Source organism: Hirundo rustica, chromosome 4, assembly GCF_015227805.2.
Source record: "Hirundo rustica isolate bHirRus1 chromosome 4, bHirRus1.pri.v3, whole genome shotgun sequence".
Taxonomy (NCBI): Eukaryota; Metazoa; Chordata; class Aves; order Passeriformes; family Hirundinidae; genus Hirundo; species Hirundo rustica.
Window position 1 is genome coordinate 12929940 of NC_053453.1, and position 19861 is coordinate 12949800.

Below are 19861 nucleotides of genomic sequence, written 5' to 3' on the forward strand. Positions count from 1 at the left end.
CTAAATGGTGAGTTGATGTTTCCTGTAAGTTGCTGGTGCAGCGGTACAGGGTTCTGCTCTGCCAGTACAGTTATCTATATGGTAGGAAAATGTGTGCTCACTTAAACTGTTGGAGGGGCTTACAGTTTTTTCAAGCCTTCTACTGAAAATATTCTATACCTCCTCTTGATTTAACGTGTTTTTCTTGCTAACTTATTCTTGAACATAGTATGTATTTTATTAATTTTTTGCATAGCTAGTGATTTGTTATTGTGGTACTTAGTAAGAGAACACTCAGTGTTTAAATGAGGAAAGCAGAATATTTCAATGGCTATTTGGCTCAATAGCCTTCCAGTTCATTCTACTTGGTGTCTCACGTCATAGGACCAAAACACAACTTCTGCTGTCTAGGCAGAGGATGAACTAACTGTAGGCTGAGGCACTTCAAACATCTTGCCAATCTTCAGTAGTGTTATAAAATTTGAGAAGTTAGATGAAGACTTGCTGCCATCTTGTACCTCAGAGATGTCCTGTACATGCCGCTTTGTCATCCTGAAGGTGCTGACCTAATCAATAAAAGAAGATTATTCAGATTTAATTCACAGTGTTTGTCTGAAGTCCATTTTTCACCAGGGGCTTGTGCTTTTTGTCAGTTTGGCAAGGATAACATTTTACAATGAAGTTCATCCAGATTCTGGGCCTGAAATGGGACAACCCTGGATGTATGGACAGACTAGGGAATGAGAGGCTGGAAAGCAGAGCCATGGAAAGGGACCTGGGGGTCCTGGTCAATGGCAAGGTGAACGTGAGCCAGCAGTGCCCTGGCAGCCAGGAGTGTCCTGGTGGTATCAGACACAGCATCACCAGCCAGGCAAGGGAGGGGATTGTCCCACTCTGCTCTGTGCTGAGACAGCCTCACCTGAGTGCTGGGGGCAGTTTGGGGCACTACAGTATAAAAAACATTAAACTATGAGAGTCCAGAGGAGGGCAATGAAGATGGTGAAGGGCCTTGAGAAGAAGCTGTATGAAGAGTGGCTGAGGTCGCTTGGTCTATTCAGCCTGGAGGAGACTGAGGGGAGCCCTCACTGCAGTCACAACTTCCTCATGAAAAGGAAGGACAGACATTGATCTCTTCTCTGTGCTGACCAGTGATAGGACCCGAAGCCTGAAGTTGTGTTGGGGGAAGTTTCGATTCAATATTAGGAAAAGTTTCTTCCCCCAGAGGGTGTTTGTGCACAGGCTCCCTAGGGCAGTGGTCACAGCACCAGCCTGACAGAGTTGAAGAAGCATTTGGACAGTGCTCTTGGGTAGATGGTGTGACTCTTGGGAATGGTGCTGCTCAGGGCTGGGAATTGGTCTTGATCCTGGTGGGTTCCTTCCAGCTCAGCACATTCTGTTAGTCTGTGAAAATATATCTCAAAATTGTTGTGCTCGTGTAGACATCAGCTAAGATAAACATTTTGTGGTGAGAGAAGGGTGTCTTTATTAGGCACAGTATGTGCTTCATTGCAAAGTGGTCTATGGTCTTGCAACTTTGACGTTTTGGAAAGAGTTTGCAGTTATTTATTACGTAAGTACTGAAGATACTGGGCTATTTTACTTAACTTACCTAGTCACACGTGTTAAAACTTAGTCTGTATTAGTGTATAAAAGTGCATTCGTTTACTAATCTGTGAATAGCTGAGAGCTGTTTGCATTTCTCCTGTCCTTGGTTGAGTGTTCTGCCCTGTGCAGTGGGGGACTGGTAGGAACTGGCATATAGATCAGACCTTGTATTCACTCATGTGAGTCAAGCAGATTGTAGTTTGCTCTACAGTTAAAAGCTACTACTGATTATTTTTATTTTACTCCTTTAAAAAATCACTTCCAGGTGTGGCACTGAACGGACATAATATCTTCCAATAGTGATTTATTAAAATAGAAAATGTTTCCTATCATTATTGTGAATTAATAGAATGATTTTGTTTTTTAAAAAATACTAAACAGTAATTAAGACATTAGATTTTTCTTTTTAAGTGCAAAACAAAAGTGCATTGTGCTGCCTAAGACCTACTTGCAAATTCTCTAACTAGGTTTCTGTTGAGAGGTATAGCAGCTAAGCTTTGACAACACAAGGCAGTAAGTAAATGTATTTCATATTTAGTAAATCTGCCATAAAGTGAGTCTCTGGCACTTCCCTGATTGTGCTGTGGTTTTTAATCATGAGTTGTCCATTTGTAATATTTTCAAGTTCAGGTGTTAAGATCATCACACTCTAAAGAAGCTTATTTGCAGTTAACTTTTAGAGAAAATTGAATGTTTTCCTTTCCTTTTGCTTGTGTAAAATAAAACTATTGAAATATTTGTGACAGATATAAGCAGCAATTTTTTTTATTAAAATAAATACGTGATGTAAAATTGTGTGTGTTTAAAATGAACTTACTTAATCTTCTGCATGTTTTGTTTTTGACAGGGTTTGTGGATGCACTTAGATGTTTGCAATGAGCACTGTGGCTGGCATGCCCCAGTGTTTTGGATACCAATGCATAGGACTCCGTAGTAATCGAATTTATCAGAAACGAACGTCATGAGCATAGTGATCCCATTGGGGGTTGACACAGCAGATACTTCTTATTTGGAAATGGCTGCAGGCTCAGAGTAAGTATGTGAACATAATTTGTAAGTTTTCTTACTTAGTTTTTAATTACTTTTATTTTTTCCTTCATTACTGTTTTTTGAATACAGTTGGAGAAAGCTTAAAAGTTTCCTTAGTTTTGTTGAATCTTTAATTACTTAAATTAATAACTGTCACTTTATTCTTATGTCAGTTTCATCCACTTCATGGGGAACAAAGGAGAGAAGCTAAATGTTTCTACAAACACATATTTTTCTTGCTTATCAGACTGAGGAATAAAGATGCTTCTTGGTTTACTTCTCATACTTCAAATATTTTGCCATTTCAGTTTCCTTTTTAACTACGTATAATTTTTTTTTTTGGGGGGATTCTGCATATTAGAAAGATAAATTAATTGGTGCATTAAACTGCAAGAAAGTGATAATTAAGGGTGCATTTCTTAATGAAAATTGAAGGCCTAGCTTAAATGGCTAATACTGTGTCTTCAGAAAGTTATTTCTGATTGTAAAGCTAATAGAAAATCATTCATTTAGTAATTGTGTATAAAGGGTTACAAAGAGCCAGTGAAATCATGCATTCAGTAAACTCTGGCTTTCCATGAAATATTATAGTGTTTTGAGTTTCTGGGTTTTGGAGGATGGGGAGGGTGACTTGTGTGGTTTTTTTGTTAAAGAGGGGGTGTTGTGCATGTGTGGTTTTTTTGTGTTATGGGTCTTCTCTGTTTTTTCCTCCTAGTCTCCTGTACAGTATTGATAGGCTAAGGTTTAGGTATTGTGGATCTCTGACTGGATACATTTCTTGTCAGACAAACCTTTCCATGTGTGTAGCATCAACATGGCTCTCTAATGTTTAAGAAGCACGTGGTTTTTCTTCCAAACTTTGAGTTGAGCAGAACTCCAGAACAGCTTTTTAAAGGGATGTTTCTCTACTTCCAGTTCTTCCAGTGCTTCCAGTTATATATGAGGCTATTCTAGGTTTGTGCTGTTTATTTGAAGAGAACTAAGAATTTGCAATTCAAAATTTTTTGTTACATTCAATTTTGGAAGTTGTTTTATCTTTTCATATTATGAACACTATTTACCTTGGTGCAGAAAAATTTTAACTTTAGTGAACTATTCACATTTCTTTTCATTATCTTTTCCTGAGATTTTTTTTTTGTGTTTAGAGAGGGTCATGATTCCTGAGGTTGCTGACATTCCTTGCAGACACAGCATGTCATGCTGAAATTAAAATAAATAAATTCAGTTATCAGTATAAACAAGATAGAGTTCATAATGTGTTACTTGCTTGATACTGTGGCAGAGTGACCCAGTTAGGAGCTGCTTTTCTTCAGATGTTAAGTGACTGTTACCAGTTAGATTAATTCTTGTCATCTCTGCTGTACTCACGCTGAAATGTGTAGTTGCATGTTTGGCATACGCTGATTCAAAAGCCATGTCACTGTCACAAGGAGTGTGACACAAAGGTGTGTCCCTAACCTACCAGCTTACACAGTTGTAAACCTTTTCTATCACTATCTGTGTGGTTTACTTTTGGTTTTTGTGTGCTTTCTTCCAGGGAGTAGCATTTTGGGTATATAGAGTGTATTAATAACAGTCGTAGATGGTCTTTGAGCAAGTTCTGGGGTTTTCCCAAGAGGGAGGATCTGGAATTTTTCTGCTTTGACTGGCAGGTCTGATATTGCTTCATCAGTTGCTGAAACATGAGCAAACACAAGAACAGGGGAGTGGCAAACTTGATTATGCGGGAGAAGCAGCTTAGGGAAAAGCTTTGTGTGGTGCAGTCTCTTAGTGCTGAAAGATTTTTCCTTATGCTTCGAACCAAGGCAAAAAAAGCCTATTAAAAAAAGAGATCGTTTCTATGACTAATAGTTCCACAGATTGTTTTAGTAATTGTAGCAAATAGCTGTGTGTAGAGTAGTCTACTAAGAGGTTTAAAAAATTGTGTGAAATAGTTTGTTTCTTACATTACATGTACTTAAGTAGGGTCTCCAGATAGATCTTGGTGTCATCATAGTTAAAATACATGTACTTCACCTTTACTTGTAGACCTTGCTAAAGATGAGCATGTGACTTCTTAGTGGTAAGCAGAACAAACCATTTCTGAAGGTTCAAAATCCGCTTCCTGGCTTCAGAGAGTGCTTGTGTAGCTTAGAGCGTAAGTCTAAGCACCGCATTGGGAAATGCCATTGATGAACTGCTTTTCTGGTTTTAATATATATACATCATGGTTTTTAGAGAGAAGGCCTGTATGATAAACCTTACAATCCTAGTGTACAGATCCCTGCATTGAGTTCAGTATCCAGGAGAAAAAGAGCATTGGTGTAGCCTTAAATACAGATAATATCGGGCCAGCCTGTACTTGTAGGGCCTGCTACAAGGTGCTTAGGTAGCAGAACCCACTCCCTGGTAGAGAAGCAGTCCATGGTTCTTGCTGTCTAGGTATTGAAGCCTAGATGAAGTGTCTTGAAATAGAAAGTGGTGTTTCTCATGCCAAATATATTGTATCCTTTTGTCTGAGGTGACACTGTTCAGGTGTGCTGGTACAAACAGGAAACAAACCTGAACTTGAAAATTAGACATATTAAACTGGATTGTGGAAGGTTGATGTTGCTGAGGTTGCATTTGGAGCTTTGACACATTTTTAGGAAGTATTCCTAGCTAGGTGTTTGCAGCCTGAAACTTGGGTACCCCATCTGTCTTTGAACATTTTAGTTTTAGTGAGATTTTCTTTCCCATTTGAATATCTACATATTTATGTAAGTGGTTGATGGCCCCAAATTCTAACTGATTGTATTTTGGATATTAGTAAAAAAAATGTGCTTTTTGCCCTTATTTATTTATTTATTACTGAATGGTCAGAAGCAGAACAATATTTATAAGGAATGAAGTTAGAGAGATTGTGTTTTAGAGATGAATTGTCTTTCTTTGAATCGTTGCTGGTTGATTTCCTTAATATAAGTTAACTATAAATGTGTAGAGACTGAGGTTTTGTAATTTAACTGGTCTCGCATGTTGCTTTTAGTTTCTCACTAATGCCATCTGCTGGCAACATGCAGAATATTTTGTTTCCATTTTAGATTGGAGCAGTAGGAAATGACCCAGACTTGTTTCACTTGCGATATGAAAATTCTCTCAAGGCTGCTTTTTTTTTTTTCCACTTTTTATTTTTGTTTTTCATATGAGCATTTTTTAAAAATTGATTCGAGAAAATACTATATTTCTGTTTTCAAGGTACAGGAATGTCTTAAATCGCTGCAACCCAAGAGCATGTGGAAAGCTTTTGTGTAGAGCTTTTTGTTTTGTTCCCTGTGAACATTTTGCACGGTTTTGAATTGCTGACCACAACGCATAACAAGTATATATGATATTTTAGCAAAATACCACTGTCAGTTTATCGCAGTAATGTTTGTTTATTTAGGAAATAATATTAACATTTTGATCAAGCTTCAAATATACTGTGTTGTAATACAAACACTGCAGTTTTGATGAAAAGCAAAAATACAATAAATATCTTTCTTAGTGACACAGTAATACTGCAGTTGCTTGAGGTGAAGCTGAAAAATGTGGTATGATCAGAAGGCTGACAGGCTTAGTACAGTCTCTGAGAGGACTGGCTAATGGCCAAAAATACAAGCAAGGAAAGCCTCACAGGGTTCTCACAGATGTGAATGCTTACACTTTTTCCTCTTGAAAACTTGCTTTTTGGGATGGCTGTAAGAATGCCAGTGGTGAATTGAGGGGAAGTTTGTCTGTAGTACAGTAGTTAGTGCCTTGCTGCTTGGCTCTGGTACTTGGGCCCAAAAAAATGGAAAACTTGATTTTTAAATCATGTAGTATCTCATGCTTTAATTGTCTTTACAATTACATATTTTGCCAAGAGGAATTTCTTCTCAAAGCTGTGCAATTCTGAGATGCCTGTTTCAGAAGAAGGGCTTGATCTTTGAACAGACAGGAGTATAGTGGGTGTCTTTTCTGTTTAAGCTCATGCACATGGCTGGCAAAACCAGGAGGAATAAGGAATTTGGTAACCTTTCTGTCAAAGTTGATTCTGTCTGTGGCTCTCTGGAAAATGGTGCTCATTCTATACTGCTTTCTGGGGTCTGTATTACTTTGCTGTTGGCTGTAAAGGAAATCTGTGATAGTTGATTTCTAGCTTCAGTGAATGTTTTTGGAGCTCCTTCCCATAGTTCTTGGTTTCTTCCCCAGCCCAGTGCAGTGGGTAAATGGAGCAGTAGCAGTTACATTCAGAGCTCTAGTGAGCATCTGTTATAATTTAAGGTAGTGTCTGTGCCTAGATAAGCATTTGAAAAAAGTTTCACTGAAAGCTGATTGTGCTCCAGATTTTTTAATAGTTGCCTTTCTGTATCACCTCATTTTTCTCCCACCGTTTTTCTGGTTTTCCTTGTTCAAGTAAAGATGTCCTTTTTTTATTAGTAACCTTGTTCTCTGAATCTGTTTTATGAATGTTAAAGCAGTTGGTGATAAATTAATGTTTTTGGAAGCTTTACACTTCTCTTCCCACTGCTGTTACGCCTCTAAATACTAAATCTTATTCTCTTAAGTGGTTTATAAATTGTAGGAGTAATAAGAAATGGATGGAGGGTGTTAGCCTCAGTCCAGGTCTCTTTCAAGATACATCTTTTTGATTTTTGTACTCAGTTGATGAAATACACAACCTCTCTTTTTAGGATACTTTCATTCTGGTATCTTTCACTTAATGTTCCTCTGTTTAAGTAGCTGGTATTTAGGTCATAGTAGTACTTACTTTTAATGGAGAAAACTCTCTTAAATTAATCCTGGATGGATTGTACCAGAATCCCCTCCTGCCTGTCCTTTATTAGTAAGCCTTCCTGCTCTGAAAACAGAGTATTTTTCAGCAAGACCTAGGTTGAGCATTGAATGCAGAGTGGATAAGAGTACCCGTGCAGCTGCTTGTCCCGTTCAGGAATTGGGGGAGAATAGCAGTAGAAGCAGCACAGTGGTCAAAACCTGCTTGTTACTGGAATAGCTAATTTCTGCACTAGTCATGATGGATGCATAGCTAATGCCTCATTTGCTGGCATCTTAGTTGGCTAGGTCGTCAGAAGGATTACTGGAGCCCAGAAAAGATGTGTGATTACTGCACAAATGTGTTTGTAAATAGGTAAAAGCAGATGGGTTGGAAAGACACAGTTTTTTCATCTTTGGTCTTTATTTTAGTCATAAGCTAAAGTTCTAAGCTGCTTCTAGAATCTAGTATTAACAAACTCCAGAAAAAAAATGTATTTTCAAGTTGTGAAGGGGTGTAAGACAGTAAATGAGGATTTTTCTGGGCTTAGGAGTTAACAAAGAGCAAGGGCTGTCAGATTTGGTTTGTCTCATGCTAGTCAGAAGTTGTGTTTTTAATGTTAGTACTTCACACATGATTTGTGTGCTCACATGTTTATTCACTCTCTCAAAAAAAGGCAACTGATGACTGTTGGAGACAGTAATCTTTTTTAAAAAAGATTTTTTTTTTCCTTAGGACTCTAGAAACTAAAGCCCTCCCTCAGAAGTGCTTTTAACTAGTTTTTTCTTAAACAATCTTACCATGTAGTAACCTCACATGGGAAAAAGCTTATAAGAAGAAATGGGCCATTAAACCCATTAGTAGGACACTTTCGAAGAGATGTGAACTACTACATTTTGTTCACAAAGTTAATGATTAATTATATCTCTTCCAAAATGTAACAAATATAAGTTGCCCATGTCCTTTTAAATCAAACCAGTGTTGCTTCATGGCATAATAGCACAAAAGCCTCTTAAAATACATCAATGTGTAAGAAAAAATCCCATCAGTATTTACTTTAATTTAGGTTTCAGAAATACCAAGTTAATTTTAAAAATCATCTCAAGGAATTAGCAAGGTATGTGATAGGAAGTAGAATTCACGCATAATAAAAATAAAATCAGAAAACTGAACCAGATGTGATTTGTAATGTGAATCAACTCCACTTCAGTTTTAAATGTTGATATTTTGTGGTGCCTTTTGTTGTATAAAAAACCTCCTGCTTCGGGATTCATTTGTCTTGGTGTGATTAAATCATATGGAGCAGTGAAAAAACGACAAGTTATCTCAGGCACATGTACAGCCGCTTGAGAAAGGCCGTGAGGATAGAAATTTTTGTGCTCAAATAGATCTTCCTGTTCTAGTATTCCTTTATCTTTCTTGTTTTGTATTGAGGTTTAGTGCGTATAAACCATAGTTTGTGTATTGAAGCAGGCGCTGCTTTTGATAGAAAACCTCGTCTTGCAACTTGTTATCACCTTTTTCTTTCTATTTAAAGAGAAATCGATAGGAACTGCCTTGTTAGGCCGTTAGCGCTCGTTGGGATTTCTGCTCGTAGCAGCGGTCGGGGCGGGTGGTGCCCGCCGCTGCCGCTGGGTGTCGCTGCGGGGCTCCACGGCAGTGCGGGGCTCCACGGCAGTGCGGCCCTCGGCGCGCTTCGCCGCTCCCTGAGGGGGCTGCTGGGGAGCTGCGGGTTCGTTCCTGCCCCCATATGCTTCTTTAAACAGAATCAGCAGGGAATTAATTAGAAGGTGTGCAGCAAGTACCTCCAATTTATAGTAATAAATTACACAGTAATTGCATTTGTTCTTCATCTGTCTTTTGCCTTGCAGACCAGAATCTGTAGAAGCTAGCCCTGTGGTAGTTGAAAAATCGAACAGTTACCCTCACCAGTTGTATACCAGCGGCTCGCATTCACACAGTTACATTGGTTTGCCCTATGCAGTAAGTTTTGTGTGAAGTATACTGTACAAAATATATTATGTAAAAATCTGCTTATTTTAATCTGGAAAAACGGATGCATGCTTATATTTCTGTATCTTATTGGGAGTTGGGTGAGTTGGCTAAAAACAGTCTGTCAGAAGCAGAACATAGTGCACTTAAATGTACAACATAATTGAGAAGTTAGAAAATAAGACTGAATTGGGATATAACTAAAATTTTAACCTTTTACTACAAAAATAAGAAGCTTGAAGTTGCTTGCCAAATGAATTCTTACATTTTGGCTTGAATAGCCATTGGTATATGAGCATTTACGATAAATTACCTTTTAACAAAATTTTAGGACCATAACTATGGTGCTCGGCCTCCTCCAACGCCTCCAGCTTCTCCTCCTCCTTCAGTGCTTATAAGCAAGAATGAAGTAGGCATATTTACCACTCCCAACTTTGATGAAACCTCCAGTGCTACTACCATCAGTACGTCAGAGGATGGAAGCTATGGAACGGATATTACCAGATGCATTTGTGGCTTTACACATGATGATGGATATATGATCTGTTGTGACAAATGCAGGTAATGCATATTAAAATAACTTGAAAAGTAAAAATTGCTTAAAACTTAAGGCTGCGCTGAAAGTAAATGTGAACAGATGGTGTTTTAATTATGTTAAATCACAAGAAATTTCCTTCCATCAGAAAAGTGCTTGAAGATCATGTGGTTTTCTAATAGGCAACATAGTCAGTTAAGGCCAGTGAGAATTTTATAATTTAATTCCAGTTAGTTTTGACTACTCATTGATTTGGTATTACTTTTGCTTATGAATTGCTGCTTAACAAGGGTATATCTTTTCTCTCTCTAAAAAGGATGCTTCTGGTACTCTCTCCCAAGTTATTTGTTAGTATGGTAAAATGAAGACCTAGGCATTACTTAATCTGTGTTAACTGAGTAATAAAGCATCTTGATGAATTATGTGTATGTGAATCAAAGAACTTGAAGGATGCAAAATAATGTGAAAGAAACTTCTCAAATACTGGTTTCTCTGTGTATGATCTTTCTGATTACTCTTTATTTTTCAAAGGATTCAGTTAATAAGTATGAAAAGACTAACGTAGATTCTTATTGGAGAAGCTGAAGTTAAATTTTTAGGCTTCTGAGTTTAGGCTTAAGCACCTACTTGGTCATAGAATAATAAGAGACTGCTGTTAAATACTTGGAATTGGAAAAATAAGATTAAAATTTTTTAAGCTGATGTACTTAACAGAAGACAAATCTTGTGTTTCTACTCAGTATTAACATTTTTTTTACATTCGATTGAGGAATGGTGCATTTGTTAGATCTTTGTGTATTTATAAAATGATAGTTATAGCTAATTGAAATATTAATTGGAGATCCATTCTTCTCTCTGCCTGTGTAACAAGCTTGTTAGTAATTTCTGATGGTCCTTGATTCTGATAATCTTGCTCATTATTTTGAAATGTATTTTGATGTTCTTCCTGCAGTGGAGCTGTAGGCAGTCAGCAGTTAGGTAGAGTCTTCTTCCTTTGAAGGAGATACTCTCTGTGAGGAGTTGTGAATTTACAACAACTCTTTCCAAGTGGGAAGATAACTGTTTTTGTGTCCCTGTTCCTTCTAGCAATGTAGGGATGAGTGTAAACTACTGGTTTAGATTAGCCTTCAGTCTAGCAAGGAGTCTCTTCCCTGACTCTGGGAAGCATTCAAAGCTCTTTCTGTGCTGTACTGCTAAACAGTACTACCAGTTTATAACAGGTTATATTAAAAATGGGTATTTATTTTTCTCTTAAAGTGTATAAGAAAATCAAACTGAATCTTAGCGTATATTTCTCTATAGAACAATATTTTATGTACCCATTTCTAAAAGGGAATTGAATCCTTTTGTTTAAAACCAAACCCCTTGTTGCTATGTAAAGCGTAAGTCTTGTTGCTGAGGTATTTGTCTCTGTCTTGTTCTCTATTGTGATAATTTACCATTTTATTTCTGATGTTAGAAAAAATTTTCCGAGAGAGAAAATGATTGCATTAGCAGAGTGGTGGCAAAGACAGTGATTGCGATACTGTTTTAGGCAGTATTGAATCAGAGTAAAGAAGACAATGAAAGAAAGAAAAGGACAGCTTACTTTCTCTGTGTATTGTGCACGCAATTTTAAAAACTGTGTTTTAAAGTTGGGGTTTTGTTTTGGTGTTTTCGTAGTGTCTGGCAGCACATTGACTGCATGGGGATTGACAGACAGCATATTCCTGACATATATCTGTGTGAACGTTGCCAACCCAGGTAAGTAGTTTTGTTGATTTTGAACTCTAAAACAGAATGGAACAGTGCACAACTGATATCTTTCTAAGTACCTGAACGTTCAGTTAGTTTACTGTTTATTCTGTAATAGTCAGTGGGAAATGCTAGAGGTCTGTTTTAGTACTTGAATGTACTGATTTATTTTCTAATTCCAGGAGTTTAGATAAAGAAAGAGCAGTGCTGTTGCAACGAAGGAAAAGGGAAAATATGTCAGGTGAGTAAAATTTAAAACTCTTTCCTTAGTTATAAGTCACAAAATGGACTTAAGAGTGCATACGTGATTCCTGTAGTTTTGAGAAACTTTAGCATATAAAGTTCAGAAAATCAGCGCCTTTTGCTTGAGTGTATTGTTACCAAGATAATATCATATCAGAATTGTTGTAGTTCCTTGTGTTTTATTAATGGTTTTCAGCAGTGTGGGTTTTTTTACAGCAGTACAGAATAATTCAATCTGTTGAACAGTGTTCAGGTTTTTTAATAAGCAGTCTTGCTTTTATAATAACTAACTCCTTTGACTGAGGTGCTGAAAATAAGGTGGAAAAGTTTTAAGTTTCTTCTTTTGGGATGAGAGAGAGTTTCTAAGCCTACTTTTCATTCTGGAAAAAATTTTCAGGAAGAAATCCTAATTCTTATATGTTGGATGTAGATTGGGTGTTTTTTTTTGTATGGCTCTGGGGTTGTTTGGACAATCAGAAAAGTTGTTATGCCAATGTAATACGATGTAAGTAATAATGATGTTTTGAGGGGGTTTTGCCTGTGATAACCAAGATGGTGTGTAGTGCAAGTGCCCGTTTTAGTCTGTATATTTTATGCAAGTAGTTCTTGTTCACGGGGCTTCAAAACTCATCTGGCCTAACTTGTCAGGAGCTCTGTCTGGCCATTACCAAAGTGTGTTGTAGAATTCTTGGTTGACAGCTGATACTTCCAGGCTCTGTTACAAAAGTAATAACCTGGGAGGAGGTAATTTTCCTAAATGTAACATACTTCCAGATCATGTTTCTGAAGTAGTGGAATGTGTATGCGTATTTTAAAATTTCTTCTAAAAGTACAGTGTAGACGTGGCCCTGCTGCCCACTTCATACGGCTTCAGAAAGTCTGTAGGATGTATGGCACAGCTGTGCATGGTGCAGTTGACACTTGGTGTTATCTATGGTGGTATTAAGTTGCCTAAAGTCCCTTAAAGGCATTAATGACCTACTTACAAAACCACAAATTTTTTTTTTGTCTGTTTTCATTTTAACAAAACCAAGCTTATTATATGCAGTTTTGGTTGACCTATTGGACCAATCAAATTTAAATTCTAAAAATTTTTTAGAGTTTAAAATTATTTTTGCTGACTCTGTTAAAACAGTAGAACAAGTAGATTTATAACTCATTTGGAGTTAATGAGTTCACTGAGTGGTCTGTGAGGTTGAACTTGAATTTTCGTAGTGAATAGGGGAAGTTGATGATCTGAGCGATTTAAATAATCTCTTGGGATTTGTAGGCACACTATCTGATCATTTACTGTACATTTAAGGGAAGAGAGATTTAAAATCTTAGGAGGAGCTGATGAGATCTTACTTTTGAAGTTAGTGTTTAACCCTCCTCAGTCTTGATGATCAGTGTTCTAAATCTGTTATATGCGTTCCATAGGAAAGCAAATATTAAATTGTAAAGTGAAAGTATCAAAACGGTTCAAAAGAAAGGCAAATTCTGGTTCTCTCTAATCTAAAATGTGGTCAGAGTGCAGCATTGATACAGATTGATTTATAATACATAATTTGAATGTCCGTGCTTAAACCTCTTAATTTCCATTTAGCTTGAGTGAATGCACTTTACATTGACTGTTATACAGTTCAGTTGGACTTAGTGATTTTGGGTATAAACTGTGTGAGACTTTAGTAAAACGGGCAATTTTCACAGATGATTTCAAGTAAGAAAAGCAAAAGCAGCATCAGTTTGAATGGATCTTTTCAATGCTTTAGATACTCAACAGTGTCTAAAGCAAAATGTTACTTTTAATTGTTAGCAGTTTACAGGTGTTTGGTAAAATGTAAGACTGCATGATTTGGATGCTTTTGATGAATAAGTCTATATATATAGGGCTTTTCACTTAGTTACAAGAATTCTTTAGAGAATAATGTTTTTGTTGTAAAGATCTCTAAAGAGTTACTGGCTTAGTTGTGTTTCATCCAAAGGTAAACAGTGGGGGAAAAGTAATAGATCAGTTGGTTTGCTTCAAGAAAAGAGTTTTTAATTGAACGTTTCACATGATAGAAAATTGTGTGTGCTAAGCTTTTATGTGTAATCACATCACCTGTTTTTTCTGGCAACATTTTTAGCCCATTGTTCTGGGGCCTATGGTTGTATGAGATGTTGATTTTCTTTTTCTGGTATAAAAGTCCAGTTCTGGTGCAGCTTACTGTGCAGTGGATTACCTACTGTGCTCAGTTAAGTGAGCACTTTTGTTAAGCTGTACTCAGTTGGATGCTGGATGTTTTGGGTTTTGTTGGTGGGTTCGTTTTGGGTTTTTGGTATTTTTTTTAAGATACAATATCTAGATGTATGACTTACATGAGGATGTTGCTTTAAGCTGTTTGGTCTTGAAATTGATGCTGTTGAGATCACTTGCTGCTTATGGGTAAACTAATCTGGGCCCATAACTTGTGAAATTTGGAGAGTTTGTGTCTTGCTTCTGACATGCAAACTCAAGATCTCCCCTTAGGGGCTTTACCAGCGCTCTTCAAAGTGAAAGCAGGTTATGTGGGTAAGGAGGGAGTGTCTCAAAACAACTCCATGTAATTATATGTTCAGTTGAGGTAATTATTCTTTACAGTAAGTTAGGGAACAGTGTAGACAACCATACTGAAACGTTGCTTCCCTAAGGAGGGCAGTGTTTTGTAGAGTTTGGGGCAAGGGGGAGACGATTGTGGCTGTGATGTCATGATTCTGTAGGCACTACTCTATGGGCTACAGGCACTGACAATTTTAAGTTTCTATTCTGGGGTTTCTCTTTCTCAGGCATTGGTTATTACGGTATTTCTTCTTCTTTGATTAGACATTTCTTCTTTCTGTGTGCTTTATATGCTCATTTAGAAAATATTCTCAGCAGAGATGTAAACAAATTCAGAAAACATCATCAATTCCTAATTCAGGAAGTGTATAATTGTGTACCTGGTAGGTGTTCAAAAGAATAACCAAGATAGTAAAATGGGATTATTCGCTATGCACAGAAGAATCCTTTTAAGGAATGTTGTGAGCAGGAAAAATCCAGAGTAACCAGTAGCTGGAGTTCTTTATTTAGTAAAGAAGGTTTTGAGAATTAGGACTGCTGAGTGCACTGATTAAAGCAATGTCCTTCTGAGATCAGAAGGAATGTTTTCTCTGCTCTCATATTAAGTATTTTTACGGCCTGCTTCTGTGCCGTATGAGAAAGTTTTGCTTGGTGTGAAGGGTATTTACTGAATGTAGAATATTTGGAAAAGCTGCTAAAATCTGGGAAGCCTGATCTGAGCACATGGAAACAGCAGTCTCTTATCTGTGTGCATCATCTCTCTTCCAATCCTCCCCATCCTTCATAGCCTTTCATCTTGACAGAACTAGGGTAATCCTGTTTCAGGTCAGGGTATGTGTTTGTCTGATATAAATGCTGATGTATGCTTGATTTCAGGCTTTGGCCTTTAGGTCTGTGAGAGCACAGCACAAAGAAATAGTATCTGTCAGTTTGTGTCTGATCATCTCTTTTCTTTTCCTGAGTAGCACGTCACTGTTAGTGAATTTTGACTACAAAAGGCTTTTGGCAAAATTGACATTAACCCTGAGAAAGGCATTTGATGGTGCAAATTGCAGCTGAAATAGTTGATTATGACTTACATATGATTAATTAATAAAGCTTCACAAGAAATGCTGGTCAGTCTTAATTTTAATCCCTTCTAGAGTACAGTCATCTGAGAGAATCCAAATACCATAGTGCAAGTAAAAGCTATATATAAAGTGAAGAGTTAACAGTTTTTGGGTTTTTTTACCATTTTTGTTCTGATTCTAATTTTGCTTAAAATGGAATAAGGTCATTAATTCCATTCAGAGAATGGAATTTAATCTGGTACCTTTTTCTTACCTTGCATTACAAATCACTTTTAATTACCAGTTTGTCATTGGTCCCTCATTTTCATGCTGTTGCAACTGTTGGTGAATTTTGCATATGACTGCTTGGAGCATTTGTCAGTATGAATTCTTGTGTTTTGAAAGCAGATGCAGAGTAGCTCGTGCATGTTCTTTCTGCAGTATTGATTATTTACAGAATATTCTTTGTTTTAAAGATGGAGACACCAGTGCAACAGAGAGTGGTGATGAGGTTCCTGTGGAACTGTATACTGCTTATCAACATACACCAACGACAATTACTTTAACTGCTACAAGAGTTACAAAGGTCAATGATAAGAAGAGGAAAAAGAGCGGAGAGAAAGAACAGAACATAGCTAAATGTAAAAAAGTAAGTGAATGTATTTTCTTTTATTACTCTGTGTTATAATTTATAGCTATGTGACATTTCTTACCATGAGACACTGATTTTAAAAATCAGGCTATTTTACCACCTGGTTTTAGATTGAAATGTATTACTCTGCAGTAAATTATAGTCTTACTGGGCACCTGACACCTATAACTCCTTGTTATTTCAGATTAGTATATCCTGCCTGGGCAAGTTCAGTTTTATAATTGAAGCAGAATCTTCACCACAGGAATTCCATTTACTGGACCATTTGAAATAGTTAGAGGTGCAGAACAGTTTTGGGAAGAATAATTCTTTGGAAGTCTACATTTGTGGTGGTTTTAAGTACAGAAATGTTTGCCATCAGTTGTCCTGATGTGACTCCATTTATTTGAGTAGAAATTGTGTGAAAGTATGCTGTCAGGAAGTTAGCTCCTAAACTAATGAAAGTAAAAAAAAAATACTGACACACTGTTTAGCTACAGGTGTATAAACAGTGTATATGTGAAGACAAAATGTTTGTGAAGAAGTAAAGTACATGGAACTTCCTAAACAAGTGGTTTGCATAGTTAATTTCATTAGTTTGGATGAGAATTTTGTCCTTTAAAACTTGAAAGTCAGAATAGGTTATTGATGTCTTTTTGGAAATCTTTAGTGAAATGTTTCCTTTTGATTGAACAGTTCTCAATACAAATGCTTTGCTGTGTATTCTGTTACCTCTGATATTTTGGCTTGGATTTTGAAATTCTGGAGAGTCAAGTTGTAATGTGAGAGAAAGGTAGAGGTACCTGACTACTGTGCACTTAGGTTGGAATGCTGAATTGTTTTTTGAAATACGTTTTGTGAAATTTAACCTCTTACCTTGAAATCATAGTTTCTGTTGTTTTCATCTTGCATGTTTAATTGAAAAGTTGTTAATTTGTTAATAAGTTCCTTAAGAGATTTTGTATATTCAGTTTTCCTTCAGTGAATATGAATATCTAATTTTATTCCAGGCATTTCGAGAAGGATCCAGGAAATCTTCAAGAGTAAAGGTAATGTGAGTTCGTTTGGGTTTTGTTTCAGACCTTAACTGTACATGACATAAATAATAATCATCAAGAGTATAATTGGGGCTATACACTAAGCACTACAATATTCTCCTCTTGGTAACTAATACATTATGTATGCATCACAGTGATTTTAAATTAAGGTATGAGCACTACATGTTTGTCCTGCAAAATTGCCTGAAATAATTAGTGCAAATTTTTATTTCAAGAGCCAATGCATTAATTGGGGCTCATGTGTGCTCTGCAAGGGAGTAAAATCGAGTGAACACTTCATTTGAACTTAGTGGCTCCAGCTTTTCATAACTGTTAAGCAGTGAAATAATGAAATGGCTATATTGCATTTAAAAGCTAAGTTAGGGGTTCTGCTCTGTCAAACCTCCATCTACACCTGCTGTGACTCCTGTATATCTGGCAGGATTTTACTCACTGATACTGGCATAGTCTGAGGGAATGGTATTGGTATGTCTGTTTTGTAAGATTTAAGTGTTGCAGCTGTCTTTAAATCCTCTGTGACATAAAAATGTGCATGATGTGAGAACTAGGTATTTCCATAGTTCATTCATGCTTGGTATATATAAAAACAAGTGGGATGCAATTTACACTTCAGATGTGTAAGATGTGCCTTGTGAACAGTGAAGATGGAATTGGGGAAGGAAAAGCTCTAATTTTGTGGGGGTTTTTAATATGCTTTTTGTAAGGTTCCATTGTTTTTTAACGGTTGTCTTAGCATCACATCTTTGAAATGCTGTTTGTGTGTATGGATTTCTCCATGCACAAAAGAAATGTGAACAGGTAATTTGAATTGCTGAACTACTTGTGTTTTATTAATGTTTAATAGTGTCTCTGCTCAGGTGGATAGAAAAGGGAGCGTTGGCTGGCTGCTGCTGTCCGTAAGGAGCTTTGGTTGGCTGCAGCCTGGCTGCTGCTTATGAGGTCTGGAGGTACAATGGCACTTTCTTTAAAAGTGAAAGGATCTGAAGCACTGCAGAAGAAAAATGTATAGTGAGGAGCAGCTGAGGAGAGAAAAAATTTATGTGCAAAGCCTGTAACATTAGAGTCACAACCTTCATGTGTTAGGTGTACGATTAGTAAAGCTAGCAAGTTATGCCGCAGAAGAAAAGATACAGCAAGATCTTTGAAGCTGGAAGGGGAAAATCAAGTCTGTGTATTACAGGATAAAAGCTGGAGTTCCCTGTATTTGCATATGTTCACAAAAGTTGAGTGGGCAGGAAGATCTGACCCTCCAATTCCTGCACTTAGATTCGTGATGCAGTGCAGTTGGGGGAGGAAACAGTGTCACTCTCCATTCTCATCCCGCTAAGAGCAGGAATCACTGTTGAGGAGGGAAAGTATTCCTGTACTTGGGTGATAGTTACTAAATAATAAAATTCTTGAAAGGACAAATGTAATGGGATTCAGTGTTTTTAAGTAATACAGAGTTTCATACCAGACTTGCTAAAAAAACCCAAACTGTAAATCAGTGGCATACCTTTGCCTATCATTTTGTGTCTTGTTGTAGAACTTTTCTTTTTATTTTAATATCTTACCTTCTAATATCTGGTCACTTACTTCAATTTTTAGGGCTCGGCTCCTGAGATTGACCCTACTGATAGTTCAAACTTCGGATGGGAAACTAAAATCAAGGCATGGATGGATCGTTATGAAGAAGCAAATAATAACCAGTACAGTGAAGGTGTCCAGAGGGAGGCACAAAAAATAGCTCTCAGATTAGGCAATGGAAATGACAAAAAAGAAGTCAGCACCAGCAGTCTGATTTTCAAACCTCCAGTAGAGGTAATGAGCTGTGCCTTGTTGTGTACTGCATGCTGTGATTGTGCTATGACATTAGATAACTTAAAAAACCCCAAACAAACAAACAATAAACACGGGGGGGGGGGGGGGGCGGGGGGGGGGGGGGGGGGGGGGGGGGGGGGGGGGCGGGGGGTGGGGGGGGGGGGGGGGGGCGGGGAGGGGGAAACACACAAAAAAAGGGACTTCACATTCACTTTCTGTTCCTTCTCACCGGATCTGAGCATCAGAATTTTAACACATTTTTCAGAATTAGTTACTGATTTTTATGTGTTCCGTACCACCCCCATTATGTTTACATTTGCATATCATTTATCCCAAAAAGTAGCTCAGTGTTAGTCTCAGCCTGAACATTGAGTTGCCCTTAGACTCGCTTGACACACAGACAACTTTAGTCAGCTTGGCTACTGTTTCTCTGTGAGAGATACCTGGAGTAGTTAGAGTAAAAGAATCAGTGAAACTGATTTTCCCCCCCCATGCCCTACTAAGTGTATCAAGATGTTCATTGTCTACATTTTTCATAAGGCATGGTAAGTGTTCTGGATGTTCATGGCTGGTGTTTCTAATACTGATTTTTTTATTTTTTTTTTTTTAAACTCATGATCTTGTACTTTCTAGTTCATGAAGAAATCATGCAATGCCTTTTTTCAGCCGTACTTACCAGTAATTTGTCAGTCACTTACAGGCTTAAAATCAGAGCCGTGTAAAAGACTTAGCATTTTGTAGCAGAAATCTTGAGGAGTAGTTACTGTAGCAGATTAATGGAAGCATCTTTGCTTCTTTTTCTCAAAGACCATCATGGCATATGGGACACCCTCCTTAGAGGAATATCCCTACTTACAGAGCCTTTTGCCTACATAGAGGCTACTTCCTTTTTGATT

General features: G+C 37.3%; 1 protein-coding gene across 3 annotated transcripts in view; it reads left to right on the plus strand.

Annotated features, from left to right (window-relative positions):
• KMT2E (lysine methyltransferase 2E (inactive)) overlaps window positions 1-19861 on the plus strand; it is a 56105-nt gene that overhangs the window by 15753 nt on the left and 20491 nt on the right. For all 3 annotated transcript variants that reach the window (XM_040061128.2, XM_040061127.2, XM_040061129.2), the window contains 8 exons: window positions 2432-2616; window positions 9235-9346; window positions 9687-9916; window positions 11553-11633; window positions 11807-11865; window positions 15953-16125; window positions 17118-17156; window positions 18753-18965. In XM_040061128.2, coding sequence (XP_039917062.1) covers window positions 2546-2616; window positions 9235-9346; window positions 9687-9916; window positions 11553-11633; window positions 11807-11865; window positions 15953-16125; window positions 17118-17156; window positions 18753-18965 — 978 coding nt within the window. In that variant the 5' untranslated portion in view covers window positions 2432-2545. The remainder of the gene's footprint in view (window positions 1-2431; window positions 2617-9234; window positions 9347-9686; window positions 9917-11552; window positions 11634-11806; window positions 11866-15952; window positions 16126-17117; window positions 17157-18752; window positions 18966-19861) is intronic.